This window comes from Leopardus geoffroyi, chromosome B3 (genome assembly GCF_018350155.1).
Source record: "Leopardus geoffroyi isolate Oge1 chromosome B3, O.geoffroyi_Oge1_pat1.0, whole genome shotgun sequence".
Taxonomy (NCBI): domain Eukaryota; kingdom Metazoa; phylum Chordata; class Mammalia; order Carnivora; family Felidae; genus Leopardus; species Leopardus geoffroyi.
Window position 1 is genome coordinate 131,980,029 of NC_059337.1, and position 24,285 is coordinate 132,004,313.

The window sequence follows — 24,285 nt, forward strand, 5'->3', positions numbered from 1 at the left end:
CTGGGAAAGCCATACATGTAAGAAGCCAGATCTCATTTCATTTTCAAACTCCCTGTCCCCACATGAAATTGATGGTGGTTTTCTTTTGCTTCTATAAACATGGTTCATTGGCACTGACTTTCACAATGAAGGCTATTGCTTCTAAAATATACATTCATGCAGAATCCGTTAAATTTTACTCCCTTGGGACGGGTCTCGGCTTCTACTAGTCAGCTGAGTCCTAAATTTTGTGCCCAGGATAACTTTTGTGGGGACCACGGCCCTCCCCTGGGCAGCATCAGGAAGCCTAACCCACAGATGGCTGCAGGCTAAACTCTATGCTAATCTCCCCAAAGTTCCTTATTTGCCACTTGCTAATACAGTCTTTATCAATTCATTCAAGGAGCTTTAATGCAAATCATAAGTCTAACATTCAATGAGAAATTCATTTCACTCATGCATAATTCATATGATGATAAGGGCAATGAACATCCTGGGGAGGAAGGGGCCGGCTCTCTTTTCACAGCAGAATCTGCGGCTTTTTATATTACATGGGACCACGGGCTTGAAATGAGTCCATGCACAGCAGCAGTGACATTGAGATGTTTCCATTTGCTTCTCCCATAACGTTTTTTCTGGTGGTTAAAAAAATTTTTTTAGTGTTTATTTGCTTTTGAGTGGGGGGGGGGGGGGCGGGGGAGGGGCAGAGAGAGAGGCAGACATAGATCTCGAAGCGGGCACCAGGCTCTGCACTGTCAGCACAGAGCCAGGCACGGGGCTCAAACTCCCCAACTGTGAGCCGGAGACCTGAGCCGGAAGTCAGACACTTAACCAACTGAGCCACCCAGGCGCCCCCTGGTGGATGTAAAAAGCACTGTCAACAGAATATTCTCCCCGCTGGGGGCCCTGGTGACTGGGATGCCCAGGGAGCTTACCTGCCACAAAATCACCAAAGCCTACTGTGGTGAGAGTGACCACCACAAAGTAAATGGACTCCAAGGCTGTCCACCCCTCGATATATTTGAAAATGACAGCAGGGATCGTCACAAATACAATACAGCCGGCCAAGATGAACAGGATGGTTGAGATGACCCGGATCTTGGTCTGGCTCACTTGCTTTTTCTGGGAACAGCAAAGCAGAAAGATAGGTCAGCTTTATCACCCTGGATTCAGAGGACAGAGAGGCACAGAAAAAAATGTATTATGTCAGTGGCTTTTCACCTTTCTTCAGTCACGGGCAACTTTGGGAGAACCGGAGGAAGGAAGGCTGTGGACCCTCTCCTAGAAAAACGCACGGACAGAAGTTTTCAGATGCTCTATAGGTGGCTCTTGGACCCCAGGAAGGCTGCTCATGGACCCCGGGTCAAGAAACCATGGACCGTGGGTCAAGAAACCCTGCTTAGGTCATGCCTTGAATGTCCTTCAAGTGGTTCCAAATGCTGATTCTAACTTCCTCACTGGTGCAAATATAATTATTCCCCAGAAGGGGTTGCTGCCATTTCTCACGTATTATCGACCCTCCTTTAGGAGGGCACAGGTTTGGAGCTCTTTCCCCAGTGGCAGTGATGGACTTGGCACCTAGTTTCCCTTGTATCAAAGGGAACGTGTTGGGGAAAAAAACAAAAACAAAAACAAAAACAAAAACAAAAACAGCTGGCCTGAGACAGACTAAAATGTTCAGAGGACAAGGAAAACACAGCCACCCCCATACTCATTTGAGACAGACTCCAGCTTCTTCACCCTCCTTCCCTGCTGAAGTGGTACGTTTATAACATACTTTTCTTTCAAAACACATGTGTTTGAGCTAGCACTACGGCGTGTTTAGGCTGTATTATCCACCAAAGACGGACCAAAGTCTAAGCCAGAATGATGGGGTCACTGTCAAAAATGACAGGAGCTTCATTTCAGATCAGCTTCTCAAGGAGCCAGCAGGAGGTGAGAGCATTTAGATTGGGTATTAGACTGACGTCACTCAAAGAAACAGTGCCAACGGAGTCCAGAGGTAGACTGGAAGCATCATTGGTATTCCCCTTGAATGCACTCAAGACAACACTGGCATTGCCTCTGGACTAAATAATCTTTAAGGTCTTCTCAAAGCTCCCAGGACTGGCATGTCAATTGTCATCAGGGGGCCCTAGCACTATAACCCAACCAAAACCATGTAATACCAGAATGAATGGGCCTTTCTACACCACCTAGATTGATGTTCTGCAAAAATACACCACATGTGGGGCACTGGATCTAGGAAATCCTTACCATGTGTTCTGTTTCCTATTCATTGCTTTCTGGTGAATTAGAAGGCAGAGAACCTCAGAGCCCAGAGAGACCTTTGCATTCATACACCTCATTTTACAGACGCAAAACCAGAAGCCAGGAGGGGTTGAGGGACCAGCATAAAATGATTTTGCTAATTAGAGGCAAAGCCAAGATTAGACTTCTGATGTGATTAACTCCCAGTCCAGTGCCTACTGATGGAACCAGACTTCAAGTTACTCAACAATTTCCCAGCTCAAACAAAGTTGCCAGAGTCCCCCCTGCCCCGCCCCTCCAACCTACCCCCTCATAACAAAATCAACCAGACTAACCCCCATGAAGAACAGGCCATCCTGCTTCCCTTCTAGAAAGGAAGATATGCGATCTGTCTGGGAATTCCTAACCTTCAGTAATAAGCAGTGACACCTCTGTGACATCTTCCCAGGACAGAGAGAGTCAATTGTGTCTTCTAAGATGAGCCACTTGGGTCAACCATGGAAATGCCAGTCAAGAAGATGACTAGGTTTCCCCTCCTTCCTTCCCCCTCCTCCCCAACTGAGGGAGAAAGGATGGTGTTGCTTGTTCACTGGAAATTTTCAGGGGTGAGGAAGCTGAAAGGAGGAAAGGCTGCTGTCCGCTCTAATCATGCCTCAGAAACATTCAGCCCCACCTGACTGGGGTCCCAGTCCCAGGTATGCTCAACGTGGCAAAATGGAGGACACAGGGCAGTCAGTAAGAGCAGTTACAGTGGAGAACATATTTTGGCACAAATCTAAGTCAGCACGATTTCCACCCCCGTTCTGGGATCAGTATATTCCCTAAAAACACACAAGAAGACCCAAAGAAATACAATCCTTCCTTATGAAAAGTAGTCATGTGCTCTAACTCCCAAGAGGGCACTCAGTGTATAAAGTGGGAACAGGGAAAAATTATTTGATCCATGCTCTACATGGTCCCCTCCTCATCTCCTCAGAAAAGCCATCTGGAAAAAAAAAAGTGATAATTTACTGATATTGTTGAAACTGCAAATGAAAATTCCAAGTATTTTTGCACGGAAGTATTGTGACCAGATAAATCACTTGAGAACCACGGGAATGTCTTCCCCATTTCATAAATTTCCAGACTGGATATGATAGCAGGACTGGGTGAGGGCAGTTGAGTCCCTCTGAGAATCCAGGAACTTATGTATCACTGGCCTAGTTTTGTTTATAGATATATATAAAAATCCAAAGCCCGAAAGGAGATTTCGCCATCAATCATTAAATTCATCTAATTGCTGGCAATGGACACACCATTCCCCCCCCGCCACACACACACCATAAATTGTCCTCCACAAACGCATAATAAAAGTAAAGTGAACTAAATGTTTGTGAGACACTTGTGAGGTCATAAATTAGGGTGGGGACACAACTGCGACCCACATGAGGCTGAGGTTGGCAAAGGAGGACTGCAAGTATGTGAAAGCTGGGGGACATGGATTCGTTTCGTGGCAAAGAGGAAGGTATGTAACAAAGGCTAAATAGTGGTGTCTTAAATGTATTATCTGTTGGAGAGTTTATCAGCAAGGTAAACATTTCACCACTGCTCACTGCCCAAGCCAGCATGGGTGCTCCTGGGCTGCTGCTTCCAGACATCCTACAGTGATGCTCAGTGAATGCGTGGAGAAGTCAATCATTGGGGTATTTTAGGGACGTAAGAAGTCAAGTGTCTCGCACGTGTGTGTATGAAAAGCTGTCTACCCGTACTTCACTTTAGAAAGAGGTGTGGAGGCGACTGGGTGGCTCAGTCGGTTAAGCGTCCCGACTTTGGCTCAGGTCATGATCTCACAGTTGGGGAGTTCGAGCCCCACATCAGGCTCTGTGCTGACAGCTCAGAGGCTGGAGCCTGCTTCACATTCTGCGTCTCCCTCTCTCTCTGCCCCTAACCCACTCGCATTCTGTCTCTGTCTCTCTCAAAAGTAAAAACATTAAAAAACCTTTTTTAAAAAAGGACAAGGTGTGGACGTAAGGTTTTAGCAATATATGTTATTCTGGATATCCATGCTTTTGCTGCCCTCCAGACATTAAAATGAAACAAAACAGTTGCCTTACTTGGACGCGTCACACCTTTCAAGGTGGAACCACAAACTACCTTACACCTCATCCAGTGATCTTTGGACTTTGAATCCCCATTAGCCCTGTAACTGCACCCTACCACTTGTAAAATGGTGGTTAGGAACTCAGAGTCTAAGAGCGGACTGCCTGGCACACCTCCCATCCCCACTGCTATATACCTGGGTGACCCCAAGCAAGTTTGTCAATCTTTCTACACATCAGTTTCTTCCTTTATAAAATGGACGTAAAAGAACCCACCTCACAGGATTGTTTGGAAAATTAAATGAGTGTGCAAAAGCTGATCACACTGCCTGCTAAGTGTTCAGTGACTGTTAATGATTATCTTGGATGTACAAGTTCAAATCTTTTCTTAGATGTGGACAGTCCCAGATTTAATGCTGCCCTTAGCTACTGAGGAATGTTCCCTCATGTCTGGCTTAAGATAATCTTTGTTTAGCTTCAGGAGGTCATTGTGGGCTTCCTGGATACGTTATCTCCTATAATTACCTCATTTTTAATGAGAAAAAAGGCCCTCATTCTCTCTTGGTTCTTCTGTGTTGACTCTGGGTTGAGTTCTCAGACAGTCTCAGCTCACAATCTTGAACACTTTTTATTTGCCTTCCAATTAATTTCCCCCTAGTTCTTCATCAGCCTTGTGAGACTAAAGATTGAAGATAATGTTTGCGATGTCAGAGACCAGCTGCAGAGACCCTGAGAGGCACATACCTTGCTTCCCGAGCCAGCCGCCTCCCCACCTCCCCACCGCTTACAAAGCGTGCTGTGTTTCCACGGAGGGGTTGCTAAGCAAAACCATACTGCTTATTTACCAGTAAGCCCAGCAGCTAGCAAAAAGCTTTGTGAGAACCCAGATCTGACTGAGCTAATGTGTTCTTGGGCGAACAAAATTGTGATCTGGGGCAAGATGGACTGATACAATATTTGGGCAGGAGTGATAGGATGGTTGTGCACATCTGTCCAGATCTTGTTTTCACACTTTGTTGATTAGAATAAATGATGTGTTCTTTCCTTCTTATGCAAATAGCATTATGCGAAACGATTTCCTGCCTCCCATTGGCACGAACTGCAGGAATTTTCGAAGAACTCAAAACCTACCTCCTGTAGACTTTGCATTTAGTTGTCAGAATTACGTGTGCAATTATTCCAAAGAGTAAAACAAACTTCACAAACAGAGAGCAGGAGAGCCAGCTCTAAGAGCTCTCCTTTGAGACAGGGAGGTATGTGCTGACAATCCTGAAAGGGTTTACTTGTTTCAGACCTCAGGGGATTAAGCCACACGTCCAACTCTCATTAAGCAAAATGCCCTTCCTGTGTTGGCTTACTTCTGCAGTCTTATTTTAGAGAACAAGTATATTTCTATTCATTTGTGGGTGAGTCCTTTATTTGACTTTTACCTCTCTAATGCCTGTTCTCCTTTTCACTTTTATGTGATTTCTTCGAATTCTGAGATCAGCAATCCAGATTGTTGTGTCTGGCCGAGGAAATTGCTTCTTTGTTGTGATTTTTAGCCGGAACGTAGGAGATTTTATTTAATAATAAGGATACTGCAATAAAAGTCCTAGGACAGGAGCTAGACATGCAGAGCTCTACTTTACAGTCTGGTTTGGTTTTGTTGAAATGCAAACACATCACCATGGTAATACAATTCAACTGAGAATAATTTCTCAAAATGGAAAGATAATAGGAACTGCCTTTCAAAAGAACTGACTTTATTTTCTGATATTATTATGTTTTTCCACAAAGATTTCTTTTTCCACAAAGTTCTAACAAATAGTTTCAACATTATAATGAATAACCATGTAGTATCAGCAATTTTATAAACTTTGAGGAGAGCTTGTAAACAGCATTTGCCTGTAATCTCCATGGCAGAGATACTATAAACACACGTTAGTGAGAATCATGTAGCAAAATCTTCATGGAGCCTATGGAGAATGTCCTACTCAAAGGCTGAATACACAAATGTATTTTGTTTATATTCAGCTCAATAGCTGAATTCACACACACACAAAAGTTTCATCTAGCACCTGACTCTGAGCCACACTGCAACATCTAATAGATTATTGGCAAGTTCAGTGCTTTCCTGGTATCACCATGCAAAGTTTTTTAAAAAGCTTTTGGTATATATAATTAAATTGTTTTTATCACTGAAATGCCAACATAGGCGCACCTGGAATGTAGAAAAATTAAAATCCACAAATAATAAACATTCTCAGCTGTTCTACTCCAGGAACACTTTAATTAAAATCTTTTAAAGTCTTCTGCTCTACAATTCAGTGGTGTTTAACATTTGGAGATAATACTCAATTGGAACACAAGAGCCTGCACTCAGAATACAGCCAGTTAATTCATTCAGCACATAATTTTTAAGGACCTTTCATATGCCACAGGCTGTTCTGGCTGCAAGGGACACAGCAGTCTGAAAAGAGAGAAAATTCCTTCCTCATGCACACAAAGTCTAATGCGCAAGGCGGGGTGGGAACCACCAAGTCTTTGGCTGAGAGCAGTCTTTGTGGCGCTGTCCATGGTGTCCTGCCCTGGTGCAGGTGTTGAAGGCAAAGTATAGTACCTAATGACATCCCACTGATTAAAAATACCACGTAGGAGAGAAGACAGAAATATTCTTGTAGCTCTGGTAATGTGGAATACAAAAGCATGCCAACGGTGATGGATAACCCTTGGATCTCTGTTAGTTAAGAATTCAGAAACTGTACCCTCAGGATTGGAACAGCACACAAGCAATCACACCGATGTAGGAAACTCCCACATGTAACCTTGGCTGAAGAATGGTTCTGCTCTTCAGCTGAGGTTTGGAAAGCAAGCCCATGGAAAGCAGAGGAGGATGGACCCCCCTCCTGATGAGCCACCTCTACAGAATAACCCCTGGCAACCTTGATCAATGCCCACCTAGCTGCTCACCTATCCAAAGTCTAAAGTTACTTTACCCAGACTTCAGCAGCACAGTCAACAACACAGCCTCCACCCCAAAACGCCTTCCCACTGTTATATGTACAAGCATATGATAATAATACTGCAGTAACAATGCTACAGACACCTGAAGCCGCCTCACTCTTCTCCTCCCCTGGCTAACAAGCGTTCAAGGTCAAGCAGTCCACAACAGCCAGGGCAACAAGATCCCATCCCAATGCTTCTTTCTCGAGCAGGGGGCTCCCCCTGCTACGATACACATGGCATGTCTCCAGCCTTACTCTGACCCAGGAATTGAGCACTCTGCCTCTTCCTCTCCTTTCCTTTTGGAACAAACTGCCCTCAAAAAGTGGCCTTGTGATCTCCTGTCTAATTCTGGCACTGTTATTAAGAACCCCATTTTTCTATAGATACAAGCCATATTCTCCAGTGTTGAGAAAATATAGTAATACTGTGCTTTAGTGCATCATCTCCTTTGTCTTACTTCTCAATCAGTTCATACCTTGGGTGGGAAGGAAAGGACACTATTTATTTGGCTCCTTCAAGGACCCCCATCATCTCAACTCTCCTCCCTGCAGTCCTTCTGGTACCATGGTTTTTTATGTTAGTGATAGCTCAATAATTGTTACACAATGAAGGAGAGAAAGAGGTCAGACTGTGTCCACTTGGGCAATTTCTCCTCAATGGAAGGCGAGTTCCCTTGTTTAGACTATGGCCCCCACCAAGGAGGAGCACAGGTAATGAAAGCAGAAAGAAAGTGATTACAATGGACCTCCTACTGAGGGGCTTGTCCTAGAAGGAGATGAGGAACTGGGGAAGTCATTAAGCAAAGCCAGGCCCCATAGGGGCTTTCTGGAGGAACAGGGACCCCCGCACAGGGATGAGACAGGCCAGGGGATGGATCTGGGGAACAATGGTCACAATGCAGCCACATAACACATTGAGTAAAGTAAAAGGGTCACGGTGGATTATCAAGGAGCCCTTGACTCTTCCTCATCCTTCCTGGCCATCTCAGAGCCAGGTCACTGTTGCCTGGAACCAGCATCCAAGCGTACTCAGGAAGTGAGGGAGAGAAGAAAGCCTTCACATGCCCCCCTCCCTCCATTTGCAGGTATGAATAACCCAGAGGGCAGACACTTGTGAGCCTCTGGTGGGCTGCCCAGAGTGCCTGTCTACATGCCCAGGAATCAAGGTAAGTGGCAAAGAAGCATGCATTTTTCTGTGGCTTAATATTTATCTCACCCACTAGAAGACCTGAAGAAAGCCCCAAGATCAGCCAGAGTTAGGTCAATACCTTTAAAATGCACATGGGTGTTGTTGAGTCAACACCCGTGAAGATCCCTGGGTGTTACTGGGGATGTGGTAAGCAATCCCCTCCCCAAGAGTTACACCCTTTCTTTCCTTCTTTCTAGAAAAGGACTTTTTAATGAAAGCACACAGGGATGCTCACAATCATAAAACTATAGAGAATAATGAAATAGGCCTTAAGAAATTATATGGGGCAAAGATGTGGCAACTAGAAGAGAAAAAGGCAATGAGAAGCAAGAAAACAATAATTAAGTCTATGAAAAGGAGGAGCACGTTTGAGGAAAAGATTTGGAGTATAGAAAGCAGAAATGAAACAATGGTTTGAGGGCCTAGAATTTTCCTGGAGGTACAAGAAGTCTGCCCAGACAGGTTTGCAGAGAATTGTTGGGAAATAGAAAGAAAATGGAAAGAAGACAGAAAGAAATATGCATGCACTTTCTAGTTAGACTGGAAACAGAGGAGCTTAAGAAAGAATGAAACATGGCTTCACAGAAAGAAAGAAAGAAAGAAAGAAAGAAAGAAAGAAAGAAAGAAAAGAAAAAAGAAAGAAGGGAAGGAAGGAAGGAAGGAAGGAAGGAAGGAAGGAAGGAAAGGAAGGAAGGAAAAAGAAAAAAATCCTGGGGCACCTAGGTGGCTCAGTCGGTTAAGTGTCTGACTTCGGCTCAGGTCCTGATCTCATGGTTTGTGAGTTCAAGCCCTGCATCAGGCTCTGTGCTGACAGCTCAGAGCCTGGAGCCTGCTTCAGGTTCCATGTCTCTCTCTCTCTCTCTCTCTCTCTCTCTCTCTCTCTCTCTGCCTGTCCCCTGCTTGCGCTCTCTTTATCACTCTCTCTCAAAACTAAATAAACATTAAAAAAATTTTTTTAAAGAAATAAATCCTAAACTGGGAAACCCTGCATTGAGACAACTTGATAGAAACATCCAGACTGAACAAATTTTCTTTTGCAGAATATTTTCCAAGCTGTGAATGGAGTTGAATTCAATACTTTCTCCCCTTTCATTCAATAAATATTTATCGTGCACCTACTGAGCTCACTTCACTGATGAGCAAAACAGAACAATGCTCCTCCCAGGACAGAACCTATAGAATGCCAAGTACTCGCTCCCCCAGCCTCCCCCCTGCAAAGACACAAGCATGTAGCCCAGGCTTCCCCGACCACGGAGACAAAAGTCAGACTCTGAACCAGACACTAGTGAGACAGATGTGACAGACTTGGCCTTGGAGTATCTTTTCTATGGTTTTCTGTGTGTTTTCCGCTCTCTGGTATCCCAAAGGCTATTCCTAAGTGAGGAGCAAAGATTCCCAGAGGCATGCCTGCAGAACCACTTTTTTTATTTTTAAAAAAAAATTTTAAGTTTATTTATTTTGAGAGAGAGAGCAAGTAGGGTAGGGGCAGAAAGAAGGGCGGGGGAGAGAGAGAGAGAATCCCAAGCAGGCTCCACACGGTCGGTGCAGAGCCCAGTGTGGGGCTCGAACTCACAAGCTGTGAGATCACAGCCTGAGCTGAAATTAAGAGTCAGACGCTTAACCCAGGCGCCTCCAAACCACTTTTTTTCTCTCCCGCAGAACAGATAAGATCGGGCTACGGTCAAAGACAGAGAGAAGGCAGAAGGCCACTCGGCCTGGAAAGGGAAGAAGGGTGGGAAGGGACTACATCTTCCCGGGGTCTCCTAAGCGGGGTTAGCAGAACCTACAGTCTGAGGGACCAGGGGCAGAGAGGAAGGGGTTAGATGCAGAGCCCTCCTCTAGTGTGGACGCAACTACCTCAGCACCTGTGCCCAGGCTGCCGCGCAAGACTCTTGGCTCCCCCGAAGTCTCCTGAACAGAGATTGAGGGACGTGGACGCTACACAGGGCAGGGGCATGGAGAGACAACTTTGCCCCCAGTCACGGTGGAGCCAGACAGCACTAGATGGAAGCTTCCATGGGGGCAGGGAGGTGGCAGGGAGCAGTGGACACACCGTCAGTTCTACAAAGAAGCAGGGACCATGTGGGTGCCATCCTGGGGCCGGTGGCCACAGTCATGATATTCTATCCCATTTTCGGGGCAGTCACGGGGTGGTTCTAGCAGCAGCACCTACGGCCCAGAATCAATGGGGTCAGCACGGCAAGATCCTACCTATGCCAGCCAGAAACGACAGTGGCTTCTTCCGGAACCACTTCCGTGGCGTGATTTCGGTGACTGCTCTTGGCTGGGTACCTCCCAAGTCTGGGTCTCTATCCATCCCAGGGATTCGGTAGCTATCAGATATCCTTTCATTTTTTTGTTTTCTTTTCTCCTTAAATTATCCAAAGTTGGTTTCTCCTGAGTTAGCTAAGCTGCCTGCCTGCAACGGCCTCTCCAGGAGGTCAGGGTAAGCTGGCTTTAGCCACTTGCAGGCAGGTCAGGGATGCGGCCCCATGTGGTCCCCGGGACAGGCATACACCTCTGCAGCCCAAGATCAGCCTGAACTACAACCTGACGTGGCATGACAATGTTTCCGATGTTCCTATATCTACAGAAAAGTCTCGTTAGAAATTACAGCAGGTTTCAGCTGTGCGGTGGGAAGGGCTGCAACCATTCCCGGGACGGAGAGTTAGAGAGAGGGCAGTATCTGACTCCTCCCACAGGCCAGCCCTGCAGGAGGGGACCAGCAGCGATGCCAAGAGCAGTGTTAGAGCAGAGAATGGAGACCCAGAGACGTTAATGGGGAAGACACAGGCTGCAGCTAGGACAGACACGGGGACACATGAGTGACAGCCCCTGCAAGCGTCAGAGGGCAGAGGACCTTGGGAAGGGGATCGACATGCCAGTGGAGTGCCCGGCATTTGGGCAAAAGATGCAAAGAGAGACGATTCAGAAGCACAATTATCAACGTGTTGACGACAGATCTCCTTGGACGAGGGGCTTTCGCAAGATTTTACTTTCTTTTGTGTACTGTTTTCCGAAGCCTCTACGATGGCCAAGTTCTCTTTGTCAGCTTTGTAATGAAGGAAAAGGAGGGGGCGGGGGACTGGGAGAGAGAGGGGTAAGGAGGAGAAAAGGGAGAGAGGCAACGTGGACTGCTCCCGAATGCTGCATGGCTCCCTTGAGAAACAGCACAAGTATCCGTAAGGATGCAGTTGGTCTTTCTTGCTTTTGGGACAGACGTGATGGCCGTGCCCTGGAGGGAAAACTGGAAGAGAGAAGGCGGAGTCCATACTCCCCACAGTAAAGAACAGAGATGGGCCTTGTCTGAGTCTTCGGAATCCCACGGTCACGTGCCTACAGTGGCGGCGGCAGCCGTGAGGACGTGGCCTTGCTCCAAGGCGGTAATTGCATCCTGCCTGCTGCCCTGCCACCTCCTCTTCCCGCAGAATGTGTCACCCCCCCTTCCTGAGCAGAAGTGCCGGGAGCCCCACTGTTGGCAAGCATCTGCCGTCCCTCTTGCCTGTAATTCCAGTCATTTTTGCAGCTTACCCTCTAAAGAGACAGAATCCCGCTTCATGCTTCTGTGCCCTCTTTTAATGTTTGTTTTTGAGAGAGAGCGTGAGCAGGGGAGGGGCAGAGAGAGATGGGGGCGGGGACAGGGGATTCGGAGCCGGCTCCGTGCTGACAGCAGTGAGCCCAGTGTGGGGCTCGAGCTCATGAAGCATGAGATCACGACCTGAGCCCAAGTCAGATGCTCAACTGACTGAGCCACCCATGTGCCTCTTTGCGTCTGTGCTTTTTAAAGGCTGTTCTGTCCGCTGGGATATTCTTCCTCTTCCCCTTTTTATGCTTGTCAAACTCCTGATGCTCCTGATGCTCCACCATTGCCTCCTGCAGGAAGCCCTCTGCCCTCCGGCTAGAGTTACCTCTCCTCCCTCTGGCTGTCTCTGTTCTTTGCATTTTCCCCTGTCGATGGACCCACTCATCCTGCGTTGCTGTCTACCCACATGTGTGTCTCCCCCATTTTGTATCAAATGCGCGATGTGTTTCTCTACACTTGCTCCCTCTTTTGTAGCACCTAGGGAAAACAGGGGAGTAATCATTTAAGTAAACCAACCTACAAAGGACGTAAAAGAAAACTGTTCGTCCAGGAACAGATAAACTGTCAGGATTTTGTAACGTAGAACACTAGTAAGAGTATCCACTACAGAGGGGCACAGGCGATGGCCATATACGCAGGCACACAGGACAGGTTTGTGGAATGGAATTGAATATTAATAGCACAGGAACTGCATGAAGGGCAGAGTCTTGGCTTTTGAACATAGCCTTTCACACAAGAATAGAAATCATATGTGTGTGTTCCCGAAGCTACACGGGGGCTCCCTGGAAGTTTGGTGTTTTTTTTTTTAACAACCCCATTCAGACTGTAACCCCCTAAGAGGTGACTGGTAAACTTGGGAGGGTGTTTGTGGTTGTCACGATCACAGGGGCACTCCGGGCGTGCAGTGGGAGGGGGCAAGAATGTACAAGAGTTAGTGTCACCAACCAGACAAGAATCCCAAACTTACTGTGAGTTTTGACTATCCCATGGAGAAAAATTCATGTTTATAATTACCTGAGCTGAGAACTCAAATCCCTTTTACGTGTAGACACACACACACACACACACACACACACACAATTTTTTTGCATAGTTTCAATATAGGCTGAACTTTACAAGAATGTGACTCCAATCAATGTAAATTGCAAGAAGGTTGAATCTTGACTAGTTGGAACACTGCCAAGGACTGTTCTCCATTTTTGAAAAGCACATCACTGGGGGGACATCCCTTGTAGCATCTTAGTCACTGGGGGGACACACCTGAACTGACCCACGTTTGGAACTACCGCGTTCCATACACAGACGCGAGGGTCTCACTGCTTCGGTGGGTCTCCTAGGGTTTCGTGCCCAAATGCCTATTACTGAAGCATATTATTCTATTGTAAATGATCTACCTTTTATCTCTCCTTTATACTGCAGCTAGAAAATACTATTGAAATTTTCCAAGTTATATGTATAGATGAGTTGCACAATCTAGGAGATTTATTTCAATGTGGTAAGTGGGCACTAATGAATATTTGCTCCAAAAGATGGTGTTGGGTATTACAGGGTTGAGAACGACCAGATAAAAGTAAACTGTATATTGTGTTCAAGGCTGCCTTGCAAAGTCTGGAGAACTATGCTTACAGGTATTGCCTAATGAAACAAAAGCCCCTAGCACATAAATACCGTGTGCAGTGTGCAATAAGCGTGATCAGAGGACAGCCCCCCTCCTGGACCCCCCCTTTAACCAAAATATTTGCACTTCAAAGGTGAAGACCAGGGTGGGTTTTTTCCCTCCATTGCCATTTATTAGTATACAACACTATTTTTGGTTTCAAGGTCATTTTCCATATCAAAATGCAGGCTAATGCTCATTCATTCATTTATTCATTCATCAGGCATGGATTCAGTGCTCTCCGGGTTCCAGGTTCTGGCCCTGGGCTAGAGACTGGGCCTCACAGAGCTCTCAGGCTGATGGGGACGTCAGCCATGAAGCACGTAACTCCAGTTCAGACAGATGAATGCCATCCTGGGGGTGTGCAAGGTGTTACGGGAGTAGGGGGTGCAGACCTCCTTTTGGAGTCAGGAAAACCTCCCTGAAGACCTGACATTTCCCCTCAGAGCTGGGGGACGACAGGCCCTGTCCAAAGCACCATAAATATCCCATGCAAAAATCTGAACAGGAGACCATGGCACATTCAGTGCAGACACAGCCCCTATGAATTTCCCCTGTGGACGCAGAGATACGTCCCCCAAACTCAACCATCAAGGATCCCACTCCAAGAAAGAATGTTAATTGTAAAAAAAAAAAAAAAAAAAAAAATTTTTTTAATTTTGATACGAATTTTTCACAAGGTATGGTTAGTGAGTTCATCCGTGCTGTTGTTTCCCTAATGATGAGAGAAGAATTTGGATTCAAGACGTTTCTAGAGATATTATTAAAAAAGGCATGTGACCATCTTTAAAAAGGAGAAAAGAGATGGGAAGCAATGTGCCCATTTTTCAGGCAGGGGGCAATCTCCTCAACCCTCAAACTCCCGCTAGAGAAGCTCCCAGAAGCAGGTGTCACATGTTTATAGGGCCATCTGGACAGGTCCTCTTTCCTCCTCTTCCCTGGAGAAAAGGCTGACAAGCCTCCAAAGAAAGGGAGAAGAGAAATATACCTCATAGAAATACAGAACCAAAGGGCTAAGGGCAAGTGAAACATTTTTTTTAAAAAGCAGCAGAGGCAAGAAGCAAACAGCGACGTCAGAAAAATGATGCAAGCCAAAGAAAGGGGTAATAACATTGCGAGAGCACCATATGGCATTTATATGCCTGCATTTTATTTTAAATGTGGATCTTTGCTTTCTTGTTAGCCTTGGTGACAATCCTGTTACAGTGCTCAGTGAAATTCATTTTTTTAAAAAAAATCACACAGCAGCTCTCTGTCCTCTATCCTTAAAATCATATATAAATTCCTTTTTTTAGCTGCATGCTATATATCCCTGTTGCTAATCGTCTAAACTGAACTGTAAAACCGCATTAAATTAGAAGGCAAAGTCCCATGCACTGACTGATACAAGGTGCCCAACACATGTGTTTGTGCTTCCTCAGCAGGAAGAGGGGGTGGGGGGTAGGTAGACAGCCAGATATTAATAATAATAATTTAACATTAATTTCATCATTAATCATTAATAACAATAACGAGCCCTTGCAAACGTTCCCCAGCCTCACATACAAAGACTGTTGATGCTTACGGTCAAATTCACTTCTGCCAAGGAATGGAAACAACCGACAGAGGGGACATTGCTCTATCTACATGAAGCCACAGCGACAAACACGTAGGATCTGAACATGAGGAGACAGGATGTGAATACAGCAAAGCCCATCTTTCAAGGGTCCCTTTTGATATTTGGGGGGGCAGGTATCATGCGGGAAGAAAGTGTAGGCACATTCTGGTGCTTCAGGGAAACAGGAACTGGTCCTGGTGTTCACGATCAAGTGAGAGCACACACAAGCTGAGAGGCAAGCAGCATGCGGCTAAAATCTTTTCCATTCTTTGACTTTCCTTTTACGAGAATCTGTGTCTGTGATGGCACATCATGGACACATCTGCGTAAACAGTTGCAGCCCATTAAGTGCAGCCAAGGATGTAGACAGAGCACAACCTCCCCCCTCGCTCAGACAGAACGGCAGGGGCACACTCAGAACTTCCATATTCTTCCCTCTCTGAGTCATGGCCACGGCAGCTTTTCCTTGTAGGACAATGATTGACGACAAGCTTTGTCTGAGACCCAAGCCGTCCTGCCCATCAGGTTCCCTGTTACTGCTGCTCCCTACACTTCTCCAGCCCGCGCACCCCCACACCCCACTCCCAAGAAGGGTGGGACCAACGGCAGCATCAGCAAGTGTCTCTTCTTCATTCAGGTTTGCCGGGGAGTGTGTTTGCCTGCACCCTTTGGGTGCGTGGAAAGGAATTGTGTTCATTTCTCCCTCAGCTCGGATCAGTTCACAATCAACAAGTATTTACTGCAGTATTTACGCCTCCAAAGTGCTTAGCACGGAGCAGGTATGGCAGGGGTACGGGAAAAGAAAGGCACAGAAGCTCTATATTCAAGGCCCTTAGGCTTCACTTAAAAAGAACAACCCATCATTATGCAACATAAGACAGGTGTGCCACTGAAGATGTGTGCCATGTCAAATATACAATCTAGGATCCACAAGTCCCTCCTCTGGGCTCCCGTAGCTAATGGTGTGCTTATTGTAACAGCATTTACTGAGTGCTGACTATGTATCAGGCAGGTTCTCATGCATCAACTAAGTGTCAAAAGAGATAGCTACTATTTTTCAAATAAAGAAAATGGGCATAAAATAGACATAGGTCAACAGAAGAGAATAAAAAAAAAACAAACACAGAAATAAACCCATAGGTAGATGGTCAATTAATCTTCAGCAAAGGAGGCAAGAATATCCGACGGCAAAAGTCTCTTCAATAAATGGCTCTGGGAAAACTGGGCAGCAACACACAAAAGAATAAAACTGGACCACTTTCTTACACCACACACAAAAATAAATTCAAAATGGACTAAAGACCTAAATGTGAGACTTGAAACCACAAAAGTCCTAGAAGACAGCACAGGCAGTAATTTCTCTGACATCAGCCATAGCAACATTTTTCTAGATGTGTCTCCTGAGGCAAGGGAAATAAAAGCAAAATTCAACTATTGGGACTACATCAAAATAAAAAGCTTCTGCACAGTGAAGGAAACCATCAACAAAGCTAAAAGGCCACCTACTGAATGGGAGAAGATATTTGCAAATGACATATCTGATAAAGGGTTTGTGTCCAAAATAAAGAACTTGTACAGCTCAACACCCCAAAAAAACAAATAATCCAGTATAAAAATAGGCAGAACACATTAAGAGCCATTTCTCCAAAGAAGACATCCATATGGCCAACAGACACATGAAAAGATTCTCATGATCACTTACCATCAGGGAAATGCAAATCGAAACTACAATAAGATATCACCTCACATCTGTCAGAATGGCTTAAGTCAAAAACACAAGAAACAACAAGTGTTGGTGAGGATGTGGAGAAACGGGAACCCTCTTGCACTGTTGGTGGGGATGCAAACTGGTGCAGCTACGGTGGAAAATAGTCGGGAGGTTCCTCAACATTTAAAAATAGAACTACCCTATGATCAAGTAATCACACTACTGGGCATTTCCACAAAAAATACAAAACCACTAAATCAAGAGATATGTTCACACCTATGGTTTATTGCAGAATTATTTACAATAGCCAAATTATGGAAGCAGCCCAAGTGTCCACTGATAAATATTTATGCAATGGAATACTATTCGAGCAGGAAAAAAGAATGAAATCTTGCCATTTGTAACATGGGTATTATGCTAAGTGAAATAATTCAGTCGGAGAAAGGCAAATACCATGTGACTTCATTCATAGGTGGAATTTAAGAAACAAAACAAATGAGCAAAGGAAAAAAAAAAATAGAGACAAACCAAGAATCAGACTCAACTATAGGGAACAAACTAATGGTGACCAGAGGGGAGGCGGGTGGGGGATGGGTGAGATAGGTGATGGGGATTAAGGAGGGCCCTTGCGATGAGCCCTGGGTGATGTACGGAAGTGATGAATTACTATGTTGTACACCTGAAACTAATATTACACTGTATGATAATGACCCTGGAATTGAAATTAAGAGCTTAATTTTAAAAATTTGAAGTCAAAAAATAAAAGCAAATAAATAATTTTGTCAAGGAAAAAGCTCAAGGTCCCATGGCTGGTAAGTGGTGGATCAGGCCTCATACACTGAGGCAGTGCAGCTTCTGAGGCAGCCTACCCTAGCCCCGGACTCATAAGGACATCGGTCTTTGTACAGGTCTGTTTCTTCCTGGGGAAGGAGTAGCTCCTGTTTATTGCCACAGTTCTCAACCCCACAGTGTGGAGAACACAGAAGCCATTATTTGATAGTTGCTTATTAAAGTGATCTGGGGGGGGCGCCTGGGTGGCGCAGTCGGTTAAGCGTCCGACTTCAGCCAGGTCACGATCTCGCGGTCCGTGAGTTTGAGCCCCGCGTCAGGCTCTGGGCTGATGGCTCAGAGCCTGGAGCCTGTTTCCGATTCTGTGTCTCCCTCTCTCTCTGCCCCTCCCCCGTTCATGCTCTGTCTCTCTCTGTCCCAAAAATAAATAAATGTTGAAAAAAAAAAATTTAAAGTGATCTGGGGAGGGGCACCTGGGTGGCTCAGTCGGTTAAGCATCTGACTCTTGGTTTTGGCTTGGGTCATGATCGCACGGTTCGTGAGTTTGAGCCCTGCATCGGGCTCTGTGCAGACAGCGTGGAACCTACTTGAGATTCTCTCTCTTTCCCTCTTTCTCTCTCTCTCTCTCTCTCTCTCTCTCTCTTGCTTCCCCTCCCCTGCTCACGTGGTCTCTGTCTCTCTCTAAATAAATAAACTTTTTTTTAAAAAAAGTGATATGGGGAGAGGTATGCAGGAGCAGCCAAGATGGGGAGCTGGAGAGCAAAACACACAAGGCTGTCAGAGCAGCAGCAAGGCCAGGTGGAAACCGGACGTCACCAGCCTGCAGAAGCCCCAGTTGGCCTGGCATTGAGCCACCTTCCCTCCAGGCAGCTCTGCTGTGGGGCCGGAGCTAAGGAAGCAGGATGGGGACAAGCACGGGGACACAGATGGAGGTGAGTGTGGAGGGCAGGGGGACAAGCGCAAGAGGAACACGAGGCACGGCCTCTCCATTTTGCCTCCTGTGTGCAAACGGCAGCTGTTGAGGCAGCCAGGACGTGAGAGCAGTGAGCTAGCAATTTACCCAATGCTATCTCCGTGGCCTATGAAAATTGAAGAAAAAAAAAAAAAGAAAACAGAAACTAAGTGCTGGCGAGGATGTAGAGAAAATTGGAACCCGTGTGCGTTGCTGGTGGGAATGTAAAATTGTGCAGCATTGTGGAAAACAGTCTGGCAGGTCCTCAGACTATGAAACATAGAATTACCATGTGACCCAGCAATTCCACTTTTGGTGCGTACTCAAAGGAAATGAAAACGGGGAGTCAAACAGATATTTGGACACCTGCACTCACAGCGGCGGTATTCACGATAGCTAAAAGGCAAAGCAACCCAAGTGTTCACTAACAGATGAACAGGTAAACAAAATGCAGTACGCATACACCCAGTGGACTATCATTCAGCCTTAAAAAGGAAAGAGATTCTGGGGTGTCTGGGTGGTTTAGTCGGTTGAGTGTCCGACTTTGGCTCAGGCCGTGATCTCACAGTTCATGAATTCGAGCCCTGCATCAGGCTTTGTGCTGACAGTGTGGAGCCTGGAGCCTGCTTCGAGTTCTGCGTCTCCCTCTCTCTGCCCCTCCCCTGTCCTGCTCTGTCTCTTCTCTCTCTCTCAAAAACAAATAAACATTAAAAAAAAATTTTTTTAAGGAAATTTTGACACATGCTACGACATGCATGAATCCTTAAAACACTATGCTAATGAAATAAAGCAGTCACAAAAGGTGCTGTATGACTCCACTTATATGAGGGATCCGGAGTAGTCAAATTGGCAAAGACAGAAAGTAGAATAGAGATTGCCAGGGGGCTGGGGGAGGGGAGAATGAGGAGTTAGCATTTAATGAGTACAGTGTCTCAGTTTGGGAGGATGAAAAAGTTCTAGAGACAGAGGGTGGTGAGTTTTGCACAAGGATATGACTGTAATCAATGCCACCGAACGGTACCTTTGTAAATGGTTAAAATGGTAAATTTTATGTTATATATATTTTCTCACGGTAAAAAAAAAAAATAGGTATAAGGAAAAACAATGAAGCAGGCTCTAAAGTATCCCACTGACTCCCGGGGTTACCTTAAATGAGACGACAACCTCTTTGAAACAGTGATTATGGCCAGGACAAAAATGTTAATTCCATGGAAAAAAAGAGAACCCAGAATGACATGGAAACGGCACTGATTTGAAAAGCCAGTGTCGCTCTGCCCCTTTGTACTCAACTTTTTTGAGTATAAGAATTCCTTTTGAACATTAAAAAGAAATTCCTCAATACCCGCACCGTAGGACATTTCCTACCCACTGATGGAATTCTTGATGATGGTTCCCCTGCATACATTTGAAAAAGCGTAGCATATATATGAAGGAGACGTACTGTTTATTCTACCAGCGATGTTTGCATCACAAAAAGCAATCCTCTGATCCTTGAAAATAGCACCTCAGGCCCCTAGGAACCCACCACCCACAGGGTGAGAACCACAGCTCTATGCTAACAAGAGACTAAGACTGAGCAGCAAACTTCCAAGTCAGAGCGCAAAACCATTAAGTCGAAAATGCTACAATGCACCAATGCAGCTCTCTGCAGAAAATAAAAAGCAAAGCATTTTCCTCCAGAGAGACCAAGTGTGTTTCCTCTAACAGGAATGCACATTTCCTAGGCTAGATTTAATTCGGGCAGCCCTGCCTTACACAGAGCTATCAGAACCTGCTCAGCAGTGTGACCATCCTATGCCTGTCAGGTAGTCACCCCCAAGGGAGCTGCCTCTTTGGGGTGAGTGTTCGCAACAGTGGCACGCCTCCCAGTGAGGATGTACTGTAAACAATTTCCCTTTCCTAAAGCCATGAGAAGTTTATCAATGACTACTGACATGCAGTCACCTGGAAACCGCCTTCAGTGCCGCCCTGGTGTAAACGCCCTGATCACATACCCAGCTCTGCAATGAGCAGACTCAGCTCAACCAGAGTGTCTCTCAATTTTTAGGAACCTAATTTGTCAGAAGCCGCACCGAATGGGTTACTACTTGCTTGACTCACAGAAGCAGCATGAGGCTAAATGCGGAAAAAAAGGGGGAGGAGGGGTTACATTGATATATGTAATCCCCCCCAAAAGAGTAAAGAACTCCATAAAAGGGCAAAGCATTATTATTGTATTAAATCAGTGCCTTCCAGCCCGACCAAACTCGCCTGTGAAAACTGGTGACGAAGGGTGAACGTGGGAAATCATCCACCTGTTACGTTGGTTTTTTGAGACCGATAAAAAATGCGAGTCCTAATAAAATTCTTGCATTAAATTCGTTAACTCAAAAGTACCTGGAAGTTTTAGAGACAGGTTCCCATGTGCTAGATCTAAAGCATCACTAGACTTTTGGTGGCCCCAACATGCAAAGATATTAAATGTCTTAACAAAACCCCCAAGATTCTGGGAAGTGACTGTGTGTTAATGGTGGGCGAGTGCTAGCAGATAATGAATGTCCATAAAAATTTCCCAGACACTTTCCTCTATAAGATGACCATTTCTTGAGTTTAAGACCGAGTTAGATGCCCAAAGGGAAGTAAGATCGTGGTGTTGGTTTCCTCAAACCTAAGGTTCTTAAAATCCCTGGAACAGAGTGTTGAGACAACCCAATGAATCCAGAAAAAGGAGAATGCTTTTGAGGGCAAGACCAGCTGGCACAGATGACCAAGAGGCTTGGCTTTGAGCTGTGTGTTCCTCTTCTTGTCAACACTGAGTGAGTTGTACAAAGGGGGACGATGAGGTGGAAGAATCCAGAATGGAGAATATTATCTGCCTGGCAACACCTCTCTCTCGCAGGTGGCCCCAAATGAGGCAGCCATTGGGACAGCATAAGCCCCTCTTTTAGAAGCTCACTTTCGCATTAGTCACATAGCAGACATGAGCAAGGGGGCATTTAAATCCTAGCTTAATCTCCAAGAGAAGGGAACACTAAGAAAGAGATGTTTGCTGATAATGAGCCAGCATCAGCGAGATAGCTCAGGTGCACAGAGAAGAATCAGGGGCTACGGGTCTGATTCACAGTATTGATGGATCATATAAAGTTGGAAAACTAAAACCTTTGGAAAACAGATAAAGACACCAATACTAACTTCTCCTCAACCAGCCATCTTTGTCTGTCCCCAGGTCTTACACCTTTCATGGAGACCCTTCTGAACCATCAGATGCTATTCCTACCTTACAAGAGAAGGAAGGAAGGAAGTGGAAAGACTAAGTCCGTTCATGCACACTGGGGCAGGGCCACCTCCTTTGGAATCCTTCTTCTGTCACCTATGGGCTGGGTGACCTTGGGCAGGGCACAGAACCAGTCTAAGCCTTCCAATCTCATAAGATTAAGATGATAATGGTCTATTTGGGAAGGCTGTTGTGCAGCTTATTCTGGGTAGAGCCCACAACCCAGGGTCTAGCATACAGTACACTCTCAAAGCAGATTAGCAACTCATTTCTAGACTTCGATCGATACTGTAGTGCCATAACACTCAGTCTGACCTCAACCAGATCCTACCAATCCAAGGCTCCCCACAAAGGTCCCTATATACAGAAGTTCACGAGGGGTTGGTTACTCCTAAGTAACAATCAGATTCCCAGAAGTTATCTGTGATCAAATCTTGCCAGAAAGAGAGAGACTTCGTTAACGCTACTTAAAAATGTTTAAATGTTAAACACTATGTGAGCAGTATTTTAAGTAGTTATATTTTAGGTAGAGTTTGATAGCTTTAATGTTTATAGAAAAAGATGAAGTTTCATTGTGTTTTATTTTATTTTTTTGCAAATGCATTTTAAGAGCCATTAACGCCTACAGTGACCTCAGATGGCAACAGGAAACACGAAAGGGACACCGGCCAGCTATCAAAGATAAACTGAAAGAGAGGAAGAATCACACGTTAGATTAGTCCCTATGGGGTCAGTTAAAGTCAGTGCTGAGATGGTTTGCCTGCTAAAAAAATAACAGAACAATCTATCTTTATGTGTATTCATCAGGGTGAAGTCCCCAGGCATTTTCCCTCATTGATAAGAAATGATCTTATTCCCAGAGCATAACATCACTAAAGCCCTCTTTAAGGACCCATCTGAGAGAGGAGCACTCTGGGTAGGAATGACACCAGCACTGAAAAACTAGTTAAAACCATTGGTGGGGATACTAGAATTTGAGTAGAAGATTCAGTCAGGGGATCCGGGCATGCATCTTGGGACCTATGGGTTAACTGACCCCTTACATCTCAGCAGAGCCGTGGTTCTTAATGGGGACGATTTTGCCCTTGATGGGAAACCTACTAATGTCTGGAGATGTTTTTGGCTGTCACAACTGGAGGCACTGATGATTCTGGCATCTAGTGAGCAGAGGCCAGAGACGCTGCTAATTATCCTGCAATGCACAGGGCAGGTCCTGTGACAACAATCTGCCGAAAATGTCAATAGTGCCAAGACTGAGCAACCCTGCATTACACGAAGACAGAAAAAAGGGGGCCATTCATGGACAGACTGTGTCACGGGCTGTCACTAAGAGATGTTGTGCAGTCTAGTTTGTGGATGTCATTTATGTCGTTTGTCCCAAGTGCACAGCTGGGCCTATCATGAAAGCCACATGATATCCTTAAACTAATTTAGAAGACACCTGGTTGATAAAGCTTTAAAAATATTTACCTTCTCTGTGTCTTAAAATGATTACCTCCCACCTCCTTCTAGTCCCTTAGGGAAAGTAAGAGAGTAATTGTTCACATTCAAACCAGGATCTTCCCTCTGATCAAAATAAACCCACATTATCCATGTAATATGAATTCTACTGAGTTATTTCTCAGGAATTTTTAATACATTATATGCCCTAGTGCAGGCATGTTACAGAGGCAAACAGACACATACACACACGTGTACACACACACACACACACACACACACACTTGGGCACTCAGCCCACCACTTCGCCCTTCCCCTACCTCTGTAGGCTGGTGTGCATAACTAATACCCCAATGAATATTTCCACTACTAATAGAATCGGAAATTGGAGTTGAACCCACAGAGCTGAAAAGAACACCCAGTTTCTAAAACAAGAGCTTTTATCTTCTTGAAATAATAATTCTTTTCATTTAACCCCCTTGCTCCTGCGGGCAAGCTCCGAGACCACTCATGAGTAACAGAAGGCTCCCGCCATGTGTGTCCTTCAAAGTCTTTCCGACTCATGCCAGGCACATGGCAGAGGCCTCCTGCAGTCCTTGGCTTCCACCACCAGCCTCCTGCCTTCAATCCAAAGTGATTGATTGGCCCACTAATTGTACATCATTAGCAGATTGAGACTGTCATCACCCCATCCTAAGCATTTCACAGGCTCTAAAGTCCCCAAGCAATCATGGTGCTGTTAAGCCTAGGGTAATGTGTTATTATTTGTCAGCTACACCCAGGCTCCTGTGGCTCCAAAGGCAAGTAAACATTTCTGCTGTAT

At 45.4% G+C, this 24,285-nt stretch overlaps 1 protein-coding gene and 1 long non-coding RNA gene across 10 annotated transcripts in view; one reads left to right on the forward strand and one right to left on the reverse strand.

The window, feature by feature from the left end:
* KCNK10 (potassium two pore domain channel subfamily K member 10) overlaps positions 1–24,285 on the reverse strand; it is a 130,249-nt gene that overhangs the window by 8,722 nt on the left and 97,242 nt on the right. For all 5 annotated transcript variants that reach the window (XM_045451790.1, XM_045451786.1, XM_045451788.1 and 2 more), the window contains one exon: positions 915–1,101. In XM_045451790.1, the coding sequence (XP_045307746.1) occupies positions 915–1,101 (187 nt within the window). The remainder of the gene's footprint in view (positions 1–914; positions 1,102–24,285) is intronic.
* Positions 3,702–23,487, forward strand: LOC123584184. 5 transcript variants are annotated; one of them, XR_006705232.1, is made up of 4 exons: positions 3,702–3,733; positions 8,380–8,460; positions 15,259–15,399; positions 21,975–23,487. It is a non-coding gene; the product is annotated as an uncharacterized LOC123584184 (long non-coding RNA). The 5 variants fall into 5 exon arrangements; XR_006705233.1 differs by having other exon boundaries at positions 22,633–23,487; XR_006705235.1 differs by lacking the exon at positions 21,975–23,487 and adding an exon at positions 20,817–20,965.